General features: G+C 51.9%; 1 protein-coding gene across 1 annotated transcript; it reads right to left on the reverse strand.

Moving 5' to 3' along the window:
* Window positions 1-8,525: 8,525 nt before the first annotated feature.
* On the reverse strand, window positions 8,526-13,451 carry SOX21 (SRY-box transcription factor 21). The gene has a single exon (XM_083439065.1). The coding sequence runs from the start codon at window positions 11,059-11,061 to the stop codon at window positions 10,204-10,206; it is 858 nt and encodes a 285-aa protein (XP_083295191.1). The 5' UTR covers window positions 11,062-13,451; the 3' UTR covers window positions 8,526-10,203.
* Window positions 13,452-14,590: the final 1,139 nt, after the last annotated feature.

Below are 14,590 nucleotides of genomic sequence, written 5' to 3' on the forward strand. Positions count from 1 at the left end.
AGTGTGCCTCTGAGCAGATGCTAAGCCTAGGACATTCTTTTCAGTACCAGAACTGAATGGAGCTCACAGTCCTTTCAAACACATCCCACTCCTCATTACCTTTTTCATTTCAGTAGTGGAATGTAGATAGGAAAAGTGTGGTGTGATTGGCATTGTAAAATAGTTGAGAATCAGAAGAGAAGCACTTGCCGATGTGCTGCAAATTACCCAGAGATCTACCAGAGATTTTCTTTTCATAATTCCTTCTATCAGCAGATTCTAACCTACCTTCTGTTCCACCACCAAGCCATCACTCCTGCAGAGCCAGGAGTGCACTGTGATAAAAAGGTAAAGGTGATAGTTTGCTTCTAATGCTGTGTGTTTCAGGATTGGGATGGGACAGTCTTGATTAGGGGTAGTAAATGTGGTTAGATAAAAGGGATGGCATGCTTTATTCCCACCCACCCCCCTCATTAAACCTGATGGTTCTTAAGATAACCTCAACATACAAGACCTGGATATGAAGATTCCACCATAGTCCACGAAGACCAAGAAGCAGAACTTGGGATGGAGCTATGCAGAGCTGGGAACAGGCTCAATTTTTGCAAACAGGCTCCCATTAAATACCATGGAACAGCATAAATGGACTGGGAAATGGGGCACAGTGTTGGAAAAAAGTAAACCATGGCTTTCTGGTCACACACAGAAAAACACACACTCTTGCATTATTGTTATTTGATTATTATCATCTTTATTTCCAAGGCACCATACACATTATACCTTTAAAGCACATCTGAAACACATTCCCCCACCCTCCAAAAACTCTAGGCACTACAGTTTGTCAAGGGTTGCTGAGAATTGTAGCTCCCATAATTTTTGAGAGGGATATGTGCTTTGAATTTGCTTTAATTGTATAGTGTGTGTGTGTGCATCTTAAGTTTGGTCTCCTCTGGAGGATTACTGTAATGATTTTTCTACTATATAGACACCATAATGATGTACTATAATTGTTTTGAGATGTTTCTCCCTTCATGATAAGAATTAAAAGGAGAGAAAGAGATGGTAATGCAGTATGTGGAAATCTGATGATACCAAATTCCTACATGGAGATATTGCAATAAGTTGATGATTATGGCATGGTGGCTATAGCATGTAGGAAACCTGTGTGCAACCAGAGAGGCCAGAACCCATTGCAGCCTCCCAACATTTGCAGAAGCAATTAGCATCCATTTTATGGGAAACAATATATATGGGAAACAATTTATAGGGCTCCTTGATACATACCTGCCAGTCACTTAGCATCATGATAACTTGCAGGTGTGAATGGGCCATTACAGATACAGAGATGGAACTTTAATGCAGTTTCCAATTGCCTATAAAACAAGACAGAAACACCAGTGTTTTTGATGCAGTCAGCATCCAGGACTGCCTCATCCATGACAGGCAGCTAAACATGTGACCTGGCTCCTTTGGAAAGTCGGCTTTCGCATTTGAGGTGGTGTGAGGTGCTATCTGTACCATTATATCTGTGGTGGCCCAATTACACACTGACAGACTGTAAATTTCACATTCATCAAATTACGAATATCGTGGGTGTGACCCAGCCCAAATTATACAGCAATCAACTGCAGCGTAATCAAGTAATATGCATGCATGTGTGAACCAGGACGTAATCTATGATCTACACATGTAAGTCTCTCTTATGCCCATACAGGGAGGGAAAATCCATGAAGAAATTTAGGAATTTAGGTGGTGCTAAGAGGACAGCATTAGTCCTATCACTTTCCTGACATGGCAATATTTTTTTTAAAAAATCCTGTATGTTATGCCATCCATAGCAATATGCACAGCACGACCCCTTGTGTGTTTACACCAGAGCAAGTTCCACTGAGTTCTACAGGTCTTGTTCTCCATTCAGTGTGGCCAGGATCCCAGTCACAGCCCGCCACTCCTCGCCCCTCTCCTCTGGAGTGCTCCAAGTGATTTCCATCTCTCTCTCCCACTTCTCTTTGCTGAATTCCAAGTCTTGAGCTGTAAATAGCTAATTACTTTTTTTGCTTGTAGCTGATGGGGGGGGGGGGGGTGAGAGGAGAAAGGGGACTGGCAATCTCTTTCCGGGAGAAGCGTTTAAAGCTGCCTTCTGTAATTTCCCATAAGAAATCTGGTTATACTGGTTGATCTCAATAGGAGAATTCTTTGCCTAGAGGCGCTGGATGAGTAATGCGCCATGTGTCTCTTACTCCTCTGCTAATATGATAATAAGCACATTCAGAAAAAGCAACGAGGTGTTTACAATGACTGCTTCATTCCTTTCACTCACCTAAGAAGTCTCAGGACTGGCGAGGTGAGCTGGGGGGTGCGGCTGGAAGGAAAGCAAATCGAGATCAGGAAGCACAGTTTTCATTTCTGAAACCAGCGAAAGCCAACTTGCATCCTCCGGGCTTCCGACGGGGGGGGGGGCGGGCGGAAAGAAATTATGTACATTGCTGTGCCCACAGCTAACTCAGGCTGCTGTTAGGGATTCTTCAAAGGCTCCCTGACAACCCTGGGCTCTCCTCTTTTCCAAATGGAAAGAAAGAGCGAGCCAGGCGCAAGGAGGAAACTCCGAGGAGCGAGGCGACTGTGTTTGTACGTGGCACCCTCGACGTCAATTTTCTCAAACAAGTGTCACTTTCGGTGTGCGCGCGCGTGATAGAGGATAACCTTGTATTCAGAGGCAACCGGCAAATTCCCAGGGTCTGTAGATGCGAAAGTTTCAATGAATGGGGGGGGGTGTTCTTTCAAAGGACGAAATGAGAAGAAAAATAAAAAAGGAATCTCTATGGAATTACTCGTGTGTGCGTCTATGATATGACATTATACTTCACGAAGGTTTAAAGCTTACAGCCAGGAGGGTGGATTTAAGTGCAGAAAACGTACTCCGACCTGTGATCGTCTTTCACCGAATTAACTTGTTCGGGGTGGGCTGGGGAATGGATGCCTGTTGCAATCCGATTCCACTTCGGTTTATTTGGGATTCAGTGCGATTGAATCGGACTAGGTTTCTACTTCACTTTCCTCCCCCCGCCCACCCTTTTTAGAGGCCACAAAGAGGGGTCCCCTCCCCCAGAGAAACGCGGCTTATACTTGGAGGAGGCTTCCTCACGTCCAGGTTCAAGGCAGGAGCGGCCCCTCGCCTGCAACAGCGGTGCAAAATCGAAACAGACTCTCGCCCGTTTAAAACGGGTCGTTCCCGCTTGCTGCAGGCAACGCGCGCATCACGCACCTGTTCGCATGAGAAAAGGTGCGCTCTTATATGCTGGAAACTAGGCGGGTTTTCAAAACGTCAGAAAGCGACTGCGAACAGCAGGCTCTCGAGGAGACACGTCGAGAAACATTTAGCTAAACTTCAGCTTTACTGGGGCTATAAAGAAGGAAACTGCTCTTTTTATTTTTAACAAGAAAGAAATAGTATCTGGTTCCTCGGAGGGAGCGGAATGGCCCTAAGACCCAGTTCCTGACCCTCTTCCAGCAAACACGCACCAAGTCGAGAAAGCACGCCCTCCACACGCATCATCCTGACGCGGGTCGGCCATATATTGCTCAGACCACAAAGGAAGGAACGATGCTCGAAGGACGTTTTCTCGTCATTTCTATGGACCACAGAAGGCGGCGGAAAGGCTTTTCCGCTCCTTTATGTGTGTCTACCGTTTCTAGCCGAGAGCCAGATAGATCATAGGCTGCAGTGTTTTGTTCCTCGGCACCCCACAAAAAGACTGCAAAAACTCTCTGCAAACTTTTCGGGGTTCGGCCCTAATTCTCCTTAGCTACATCTCCCGGAAAGTTCCTCACCACTTCGTATTCCCAAACGGGGGCTTGCCACCCTTCCCACAAACGCGACACTTCGAAAAAACGAAATAAATAACTAGAGATCCAGAGAGCTAATAAGATGTGATTTGCGCGCAGGCTGCAGCAGCAGCAACCTCCAGGGTTCGCTCGCTGAATTTCAGGACCGGGCGGGATTTCAGGTCAGTTCGCGGGAACTTAACCTGTCTGGGAAAGATTAGTGATGGATGCGTGGAGATCCGCTCCTTCGTCAAAGAGTTAGGCCTCTGGAAATGGCTATGATCAATCCAGTTACTTGATTCCCGTCCCAAGACTATGCAAAGAAGCGCGGATATTGCTGCGATACCTTATAAATCCTAAATTGCAAGCGTCTCTCTCTCACACACAAAGCTGGGGGGAAACCCATTCAATTAAAAATAAAGTGCGTGTGATATATAAATAAATATGCATAGATGTGTGTACATGTTCCCAGCTAGGATGTATGTTTGTATTATGCCCCGGGTATGGCTATCTATATTCAGTGATTCGGCTTGCTGTAAGCATCTGCCAGTGCAGTGTGTGCGCGTGCAAGGATATGCGTCTGCATGCGTAGATGCGCATCTCTCAAACATATACGCGCGCACAGGAATATGTACTTATATACGTGTGCATGTCTATATGCATAACCCCGTATACGCACACACGCCCATCTTCTCCCCCAATTTGCATAGCTTCATTTTTACCTTTTCTCATTCAGTCTTGCAAGAAGCATATTCTATTCAGTGCCCTCGACACACACACACACACGCAAAAAAAAAAAAAATCTATTCAAAGGGCATTTAGTTTCTTTCTTTCTTCGCCGGTAACCCTATTCATCAATTGTTCAGTCTTGTCGATGGCATTCTAATGCTAATCTAGCGTGTTAAATATCTTTTTGTTCCCCTTTCACCGTTTTGTCATTCAGTTTATCCAGTTTTGGTCACCCATTTTATTTATTTATGCGCCTGTTCCCATTCAGGGGCTCATGTATTTTTTATTATGTTGTTTCTCTGTCATGCAGTGTCAACTTAGTCTATTCAAAGGGGGCTACTTGAAGGGCCGGAGGGACAAAGCGTGTACACAATTGCACCGCTATTCAGTCTGGCCAGCTGGATCGGCTAAAAAAAGAGAGAGAGAGAGAGAGAAGAAAAAAAGCCCGAGAAGAAGAAAAAGAAAGAAAAGAAGAGGAGAAGAAGAAGAAGCCTTGTGAAAAGAACTGCTTTACAATGGGCACAGAAGAAATGCACAATGCTAACAGTTTTCCAAATACCACTGATTGGTTTCTTCACAAAGAGGAGAAAGCCGCCGCTTTCTCTTAGCTCCACTTCAACAAACAACACCCTCACAGAACCTCCCAACCCCTGGTTTTGTTCTGGCACAAAAAAACCCCTCGACAGTCTAAACGCTCCCACTGCAGAACAAAAAAAAGAGGAGAAAGGGAAGGAGGGGGGGGGGAGAAAAGAGAGCGTTTCTCGATTTGGTCCCTTCTCTCCCTGCCCCCATTTCCCTTGTGTGTGTGAGAGAGAGAGGGGGGGTGGGGGGGAATAAGAGGGGGGAAAGAGGAAAAGGAGCTTGCGGAGGAGAGGGAAATTGTCCGCGAATTAATAATATCAGTCTTTGAAAAGGGAAGTGGCGACCTTTGAGGGATACCGGGAGGGAGGAGAGAAAAGGGAAAGGCCGGGTGGGGGGGTGGATAGGGGCGAGGGGGGGATTAGGAAAGTTTCTAAAGCAGTGAGTGGCCCGGGGGGGGGGCGACTGGTGCTCGGGGGGACGGGCGGTGTCGTCCTCATTCCGGGCAAAAGTGCTGCGCGCCGTCCCGGGTCCCCCTCTAAGAGGCCGTTGCCTCCTCCGTCCCGTCTGGGGGGGGCTCCAGATCTCCAGGTCTGAAGTGTTGTCTTCCCCGACGGTCGCGCCGCCCGCCGCTCCGTCTCTAACCCCTGTCGTCGAAGGGACCCTGGTGGAATCTTGAGCTCTCCGGTGTTCTCTGGTGGAATGTTGGCGCTCTTGTCGTTCTCTGGTGGAATCTTCGCCTCCTCTGCATTCTTTCCAGGAATCTTCGGCCTCTTTCGGACGTGACCTGCACGGGAGAAATCTGGGTTCCCTTCCACGGCGCGGGGCGGGAGGTACGGGAGTAAGGAAAGGGACGGGGCCATTAGGAAACAAGTTGCCCATTTTTAAAAACACATACACACCGCCATTCCATACTTTCCTCGGTCTCTGTTTAACCCAGACTGCAATTAAGAGATGGTTGCTTCAAGTACTTATTCAAATACTTGGAGACCGTGGACAATTAATTACTAGGCGGTGGTGGCTGGGATCACCCCCGCCCTTGGGTGATCTCTGCGCCAGCCCTGGGCCAGTTCGCTTCCTCTTTTGAAAGGTTTTGCACGTTTGAACTTTGCAAGGGGAAATTCTCATCTTGCAAAAGCCACCGATCCTTGGGCGAAAAACGGTTGACTGCCAGGGTCCCTGTCCCGAGCGGAATGCGAAGAAATTAAAACTAAAACCATTTACTTAGCAGTAAGGCTGCCTTACTAATTGTTGGTGGGACTCGTTTCCACGCACAACCCCGCTTATTGGGGAAAACAAACGATTCACCCTTCTGTTTATTCCTTTCTAAGACGCTTCAGGCGGCCAAGTTGGTCGAAAGTTTACCACGGTTGCATACACAAGAGCACAACGTGCATTCTTGCTATTACTAGAGGATGGAGGATCCTTGAGGGCTTCGGTCAGTCCTGCCAATCGATTTACATCTCGGTAAAAGTGGACAAGATTGATTAATCTTGGGGCAGGTTGATTAATCTGGAGCTATTTCTGCCCCCTCGTTCTGCGTTCTTGTCCAAGGCGGACGAGAAACGCCATTTCCACGTGCATTGCAAAGGGGTTTCTGGGGTGGAGAGGAGGGGGAGCCACCCTTTATAAGCTCTCCGTTGGTGAACACCCCCTCGACGGGCCTTCGGAGTTAACAAATAAGGCCCTACGGCGCCTAAGAAGAAGCCAGCGGTGCCTCCCGGGTCCTCGAGGCCAAGGAGAGTCCACAGAACAGAGAGGGGGTCAGGGAAGATTTAGGGCTGGGATTTCTAGAGAGCAGCAGGAAGTTCCATGTGAAGCAATGATGGGCTGCCACAAAAGGAGGGGGGTGGAGGATGGCGAGCCCTGAAAGAGATTTAATTAACCGTGTCAGGGCTAATTACCCCTGGACAGTCCGAGTTAGTTTTGCATAATCGCTCCTAACCATATGAATTCACTTAGGATATTGGGGGGTGGGGGGGACAGCTGGAGTGGCGACAAAGGAAGATCGCTTTAATGAGCAGTGCCAGGTCAGGAAAGACATCCCTGCTCGGACGTGTTTCCCACCTTCCACGCAGAATCCCACCGACCCACACCCCGCAAAATGCACACATTTCGAAAACTAAGGCTCCAGTCCTCTGCATACTCGGCTGAGATTGTCCCACTGAAGCTCTTTCCGAGTCAAAGACGCGCTTGGGAAGCAATCGCACGTGTGTGCACGCCGGTGCCCATTTGCTTGGGAGCAAGAGACCCGCTTGCTTTTTCCGCGGGACTTGCCTCCAAGCAACCGTGCCAGGAATGGCGCTGGAGATTCGTCCAGCGAGGAGGGGGTGTTGCACAAGGAAACTCAATTTCGTCCAGCAAGGAGGGAAGTTGCAAGAAGAAATCCCTTCCTAAGCAAACGTTGGGCCCAGCCTTGGAACAGGGAGCTAACTCCTCCAGCTAATAAAATAGACTTGGAAGCTGAAATTGATTGAAGGGGGCTTTATTTCTAGCTGATTCCCCTTCCGTTGGGTGAAGTAGTAGCCCCCCTCCCTTTTAGGCTTGCTCAATGAGCCTTTCTCCATCCTCCTGTCTCTCCTCAACAAATTAAGAAACCGGCTTAATGGAAACCGAGTGCCACCCCAGCCCTGAGGATGGATTCTCGAAAGTAACCGGAGCGAGAAACACTTCCAAGTCCAGGTTGCCAAGAATTGCAGCTGGGCACACCGATCTGATATGTGCTTACCTGGATGAAATTTTGAAGGTTGTTTTTTTTAAAGGGGTGCAGCGTTAAAGTAAGTGCCCGCTGATTTTTAACAGGGCGGCATGCAAACGTTGGCCGCTGAAATCAATGGTCCTTAAAAGAGGTTATTTAACCGGGGTGGCTCCCCATTCGCTCTGCTTTTAATTATTTGCTTCAGACTGAAAACAAACAGGCCCGGACGGCATGTCCTGAGCGCCAGGTGACGACCTCAAGGTGTGCAATATAGGAAATATCCCAAGGATACTTTTAGCAAATTGCACAGATTTGAAGCAGGGAAACCCTTTGTAGTGGGAAGACAGAGCAAGCAAACAACTTTCTACTCTGAAAACACTACACGGAAACCGGTTCAGGGTTCCCTGTGTGTCTTATCCAACCAAGAAATGAATGCTGTTTCTTTTTCTTCACCCACCCATCCCCCACATAATAGAGCTACTTGGATTTTTTTTTAAAAAAGGAGGGGGGACCCTACTTTCCTATTCACGATTTCAAATGTGATAAATCAGGGTTTAGTTCTACCTTACAATGGTCTGATTTAGATTTCCTAGTCAATCTATTCAAAAGCGAAACAAAGAAAGTCTTTGGAGGATACCTTACACTTCACCTGGCCTAGGCAGGTAAGGGCAATTGAGATTAAAATCTTGTAAGTAACTCAACAAGAAATAGAGTATTTTCTCTTTCCCCTGCTTCAGGCTTTTATTTAAACTCATTGTTCCAAAATGAACAGAGTGGTAAGTCGGATTCTAAATGTACAGATATAGCTTAGACGTCTAATTTTAAATTAGAACACACCAGCAAACTCATTTATACACGTCAAATGTTAAAACCAATACTTAAAAACTTACCCCCCCTCCAAAAACCTTATATTACAGAAAGCGAAAAACAAAAAGGAAAGGAAACTAAATACAGGTTAGCCAACTTGATTCACAAACATTAATCCAAATATACACATTACAAAAGTAAACGAAAATGGTCATGATGGAAGAGATTGCTCAGAATGACTTCCCCCGCCCTCCAAAATCATTTCCTGCAACTGAATCCTGTATGCTTTTATTTAAAAGAATAATAAGAAGAATTTTTTTCTCCCTTCCCCCACCTCCCCAGTCGGGCCAAATCGCAGGGAAGAACTCCAGGTTTTGCCGTAAGAAGGTGTCCGAAAGGGAGCGGATTTCAAACGTCTTCGCTCGAAACACAGCAGTTTTGGATACGCCAACATCACAGAAAGTATAGAATTATCTCTCAGACAAGAAGTCTGATTTTTATTTTTAGTTTGAACTCCGAAACCCCCCCAAAAGGGGTTTCGCAGTCTGTTGCAATTCGCCTCGGTGTTGTTTTGCTGTGGTTGGCGCTGTCTATTTATGGCACTCGAGCTCCTGCACAGTTTTGCTTGGAAACAAGCCCCATTGATTGCAACGAGACCCATTACCAAGGTACTGTGTGCTTAGGATGGCAGCCAATATATATACCTATATCTCATTTTTTTAAAAAAGTGACTCAGATAATACAGCGAAGCAGTCTTACACCTAAAGCTCCCACGCGCATGTAGACATTTACAGATCCCTTCTCCAGAATTACAAAAAGTTGTCATGGGGAACTTTGCTGTATACATTAAAAGGGGAAAGGGCGAAGGGAGGGGAGCTAGGAGGAAATCAACAGCGAGAGTGCTGATTCTCCTTTGAGTGACCCGATCATAAAGCGAGGTATCAAACTCTGCTTATTTCGCGGGGTGGTTAGTTGTGCGCGCCTAGTCCACTTGGTTCAGCGTGGAGTCAAGGCTGATGGCTTTGGGTCCGTTTTTCTGGACCTACTGTGGACAGGGCAGGATTTTTTTTGGGGGGGGGGTGGAGAGAGAGAGAGAGAGAGAGAGAGAGAGAGGATTTGAGGGGAGGAGAGGTTAAGGAGACAGAAAAGAAAAGGAAAAGGCAATCCCAAGAGACGTCGAGGAGAAAAGGCAACGGGCTACCCGAAGCGTCTCGACCGGGAGACTCGCGACCTCTCTCTTCTCTCTCCACCCATCACCCTCCAACAAATCCGTCGAGGAAACCCGAGGAGAGGAGAAGCGCGAGCAGATTCTGGAGTGGGGAAGGGAAGGCAACAGGTTGAAGACATGGACGGGCGGCGAGGGAGGCGACAAGACGGATGGAGAGGCGAAATGTTCTCGTCCGGACACCCCAGTCGGCGGCCCCGTAGAGCAGATGGCTGGAGGGCACCGCGGCGGCGGCGGCGGCAACAGCAGCATCATGCTGGGAAGAAGAGGGTCCCGTCGGCTAGAGTCCGGCGTCGGAGTCCAGCCCCCAGGCGCCCCACAGGCTTCCTCTGTACAGGGGTCCAACGTGGGGGGCAGGATGTCATAGTGCCGCCGCATAGGCCGCGGGGTAGGGGTCCAGCTGGGGCTTGCCCATGCCCGGCAGGAGGATGTAGGCCAGCGGGGGCTGGAGCCCCGGGCTGGGCCAGGCGCTGCAGTTGCAGGGGATCATGTAGCCCGGGTTACCCGGGGACGGGTGCGAGTGAGTGTGGCCGCCGCTGGCCGCCGCCGCGGCAGCCGCCGCCGCCGCCGCGTGGAAAGCGCCGCCAGCCGTCGGGTAAGCCAGCGATGAGGCGTAGGGCAGCCCCGACGCCGCGCCTCCTCCGCCCGAGCCTCCAGACGCCGACGAGGAGATTTCCGCTGCCATCTTGGAGCCCAGGTCGAGCAGAGAGTAAGGGCTGCCGGCAGCGGCCGCTGCAGCAGCCGCCGCAGCCGCGGCCGCCGTCGGGGGAAAGAAGACGCGCGCGGCCGCCGCAGCGGCGGCTGCGGCCGCCTTCTCCGGGTTGGCCAGCAGGGCTTCGTGGCCGTGGAGGGCGCCCGCCTTGAGGGCCGGGTGGTGGTGGCCGAGGTGGTGCGCGTGATGCTCGGCGGCGTCGGGCAAGCCGTAGGGCACGACGGGGAAAGCGAACTTGTCCTTTTTGAGCAGCGTCTTGGGCTTTCGCCGCGGCCGGTACTTGTAATCGGGGTGCTCCTTCATGTGCATGGCCCGCAGGCGCTTGGCCTCGTCGATGAAGGGCCGCTTCTCCGCCTCGCTCAGCAGCTTCCATTCGGCGCCCAGGCGCTTGGAGATCTCCGAGTTGTGCATCTTGGGGTTCTCCTGAGCCATCTTGCGCCGCTGCGCCCGCGACCACACCATGAAGGCGTTCATGGGCCGCTTGACGTGGTCCACCGGCTTGGCCATGCCCGCGGCGGCAGCGGCGGCAGCGGCGGCGGCAGCGCCCAGCCCGTCGCTGCGAGCCACCCGCAAGAAATCAATGGTGGCTCCTGCGCTCCGGACGCCCAAATTCAGGGGTGCCTGCCCCCTCTCTCCGAACCCCGAAACGTGCTCCGGCAAAACCCCGCCGCAGTCTCCCTGCCACGGCCTATAACTGGCGGTAGTTAGGCGCGCCGTCGGTTCTCCTCCTGCTCCTCGGTCCCGTTCCCCGACGCCCCCCGCCCTCCAATGGCCCGCTCCTTAGCTCGAGCAAAGCGCTCCCTGCAACACCCAAGTCCGACTGGCGTTTACTCTTGGCGGGAATCGGGGCATTTGACAGCCGACTGGACGACAGCAAAGGAGCCCCGGATTGTCGTCACCGGCAGCATGACTGGCCGCCGAGAAAAGTTTAAACCCGACGGTGCGAGCAGGCCAAAAAACTTAGTTAGGAGTGTTATTCTTTGAAGTCCAATGCACCAATCTAAAGTCGATCTGGATTGCCAAAGAGAGGGAGACGGGAGCTGTCCGCTTCCCGCAGAGACCCTCAGCCAGGCTGTCCGGTGCCCGCCCGTCTCTCTCCGTCAACTTTCCTATGTGGACGGGGAGCTAGGCGCTTCCTTTCCGGCCGTCATCCTCGCTCGCTGGTCTCTTCCTGAAACAGGTTGACGACCTTCCCCTCGAGATCCCGGGCTGGATTTCCCCCTCCGGGCTACTCAGCCGCTAGCACCCCTCCTGCGCTCGCTACGACCAGCTCCTTGCAGCCGTCGAAGGCGCAGTAGGAAGACGACGGGCGCCGTCAAGGCGGCCGACCAGCGATCGCGCTTCTTGCGGCGGCCAAGCGGCTCCTTTCTCCCGATCTCGCTGCAAACTTGCCGCAAGTTCCCGTCGGCTCCACCTCTGCCCGCTCGCTCCTCCCGCCCGCCCCGCTCCGCTGAAGTTTAGAGGGAGCCTGTGGGGGCCGGAAGGCGGCTGAGGGAGGAGGGAGGAGGGGGGAAACAAAACAAAACAAAGCAAAAGCTGAAACCGCGGCCGGTGTCGACGACGGACGATCCAGGCGCAAAGCCCTTAGATTGGAAGCGCCTTCTCCGTATCTGCATTTATATCCGTATCTCGCCCTAGCGCTGGATGCCAGCTGCCTCCGAGACGCAGCCTCTGCTCCCTGTGCGCTGGCGAAGGCATTAGGCTCGCCTATATGGTGCATGGGCAGCGTGTGTATCTGGGGGCAGGAGGCGGGGGCGGAGGAGGAGGAGGGGGCGGGGTGTCAGGCGAGTGAATGGGCGGCCCCCCTCGGCTCCTCCCCTCCTCCCTCCCCCGCGTCCCATTGATTAAAGAGAGCGCGTTTCCGTCTCCCATTCACGCCGCCGCAGGCCTTCGAGGGGCGGGGACTGGGCCAGGGGGGTGTTTCCCTCTCTCCCTTCCCTCTCCGCCCGCCCGCCCCCCCGAAAAACGGAGCGCGTGCGCACTCGGAGACATCTCTCCGGGACCTTTCCTTTTGGAAACCCTGCGCCCTCCTCTTCCGAAAAAGCCGGCCATCCGGCTTCGCCTGTCGAAGAAGCAGAGGAGAGGGGGCGGACGGGGTCGCCACGCCTCCCCCTTTCTCGACAGGGGGGGTCCCCTCCGCTTCAATCGCACCCCGGCCGCGATCGCTCACGAGGATCCCCAAACTGAACGCGCGCTTCGTTGGCTCTCGCTCCTCTTCCTCTCCAAAGAGCGACTTGCCCGTCGAAGGGGAGAGAGAGAGAGTTGGTCCGCGCGGATCTCTCTCTCTCTCTCGGAAAAAAAGTGCTCTCTCGACAGTTTGCTGGCGAAGTTTTCTCGGAAACGCTCTTCCACTTGGAGGCGGCGCTTCCTTCCGAGGTGCACCTGGGCGCACCGGGAAAAAATGACCCGGGACAGATCCCGAAGGCAGGGATCCTGAGGGCAGCAAAACGCACCCCGTTCCATTTGGCAATTCAGACTTAGCTGGCGGGGAGGGGGGGGTCCTGAATTGAGGAGGAGGGCCCGAAATCCTTAGGGAGCTAACGGCGGAGAGGAAGGAGACCCCGCCCCCCCCCCCAATATTTGTCTGCTGGACGGCGGGAAGTGGAGAGGGAACCTATTCAACCGGCCCCTTGCTTCTGTGCTACCAGATCACCTGCTAGGCCGGCTGCCGTCGCGTTGACTTGCCCGTCTGTCTGTCAAGGGAAAACCCGCTCGCCTGGTTTGAACGTAGGCGGCGCGCGGGCTTGGTTGCGACTTACCTTCGTGGTGTGTGGAAGCAAGCGGCCCGGCAAGGACCATTAACTCTTTCCCCGGCGAAGGCGAGGCTGATGGACGGGACGGGAGCGGGGGGAGAGCTTATTTTGCCTCGGTCCGAGAACTCTGATCAATACCACAAGGCGGGTGATGGTGGGGGAGGGAAGTAGCGGGGGTGGGAGGAGGGGGAGAGGGCCGGAGGTAAGAAGCCGGGGGGAGCACCGAGCCCACGTCGCCCCCTCCCCCCCGCGGGCTCGCTCAGGCAGGACGAGCGCCATGGGCATAGCCAGGATTTTTGTTAGGGGGGACAGGCCTTTTGTTAAAGAACCTCAGTTTGCTATGTATTTTTATTGATTATTATTGATTGGGGGGGCAGCTGCCCCTCCCTTCCCCCTCTTGGCTACGCCCATGAAGAGGACGGGGATGTTCAACAAGCGCATTTCTTCCGTTGCAGTTTGCAAGGGGGAGGCAAGAAACCCCCCCTCGCCGCGCCTGGCACTTTCCCTTTCGCTTTCTTAAACGATATATTCCGAAATTCGGTCACTTCAGAGCATCAACTTCGGTAGGGAGTTCCTCCTGCGGCTCCTCCTCCAATCTCCCCTCTGATGTCTTTGGAAACGTTATCACTGTGTGTGGAATGATGCTCTGCAGAGGATGCGACCCTAAGCAGCGTTACTTTGATTTTTGATTTTATTGGTGGAGAGGCGCAATTCATTTTCAATCAACGGGACTTTTTTAAAAAATTGTTTACTTCCATGAAAGGATGCCTCGGATCAAAGAGTGCAGAAGTGGGTGGGGCGTAAGACTTCCCCCATCCCACGTCGGATAGTTCTGAAATCAGGTCGCTTTTGCCGGGCGACTTACTCCTTAAATTTGTCCCGCTACCTGCCATCCGTCTAGCAGCTAACCCTCAAACCTTTTGCTTCTGAACTCATCCACCTTTCCTTTAAGTGACCCTCCCCGTCCCCAAATATTCAGGTGAAGAATTGCTGCAGCCATCTGTCAGCCCGATCCACATTTAAAGTACATCTAAAACACACATCTCTCTCCTCTTCCTTCTGGCCCAAGAATCTTCGGAAATGTGGTTCTTATGGGTGCTGAGAACTATAGCTCTGTGAGAGTTAAACGAGAGTTCCCAGAGAGGGACAAGGCGCTTTGAATGTACTGCGTGGGCGCAGTGTCTGGATTTAAACCGATTAAAGTCTTCTTGGCGCTAGCACGACTTAAATCGGTTTCACTCCGGACTGAAATTCAGAGCGTTTTGTCCAGCCGGTGTCGTTCA

The sequence above is a fragment of the Podarcis tiliguerta genome, assembly GCF_965153285.1.
Source record: "Podarcis tiliguerta genome assembly, chromosome: 4".
Lineage (NCBI taxonomy): Eukaryota > Metazoa > Chordata > Lepidosauria > Squamata > Lacertidae > Podarcis > Podarcis tiliguerta.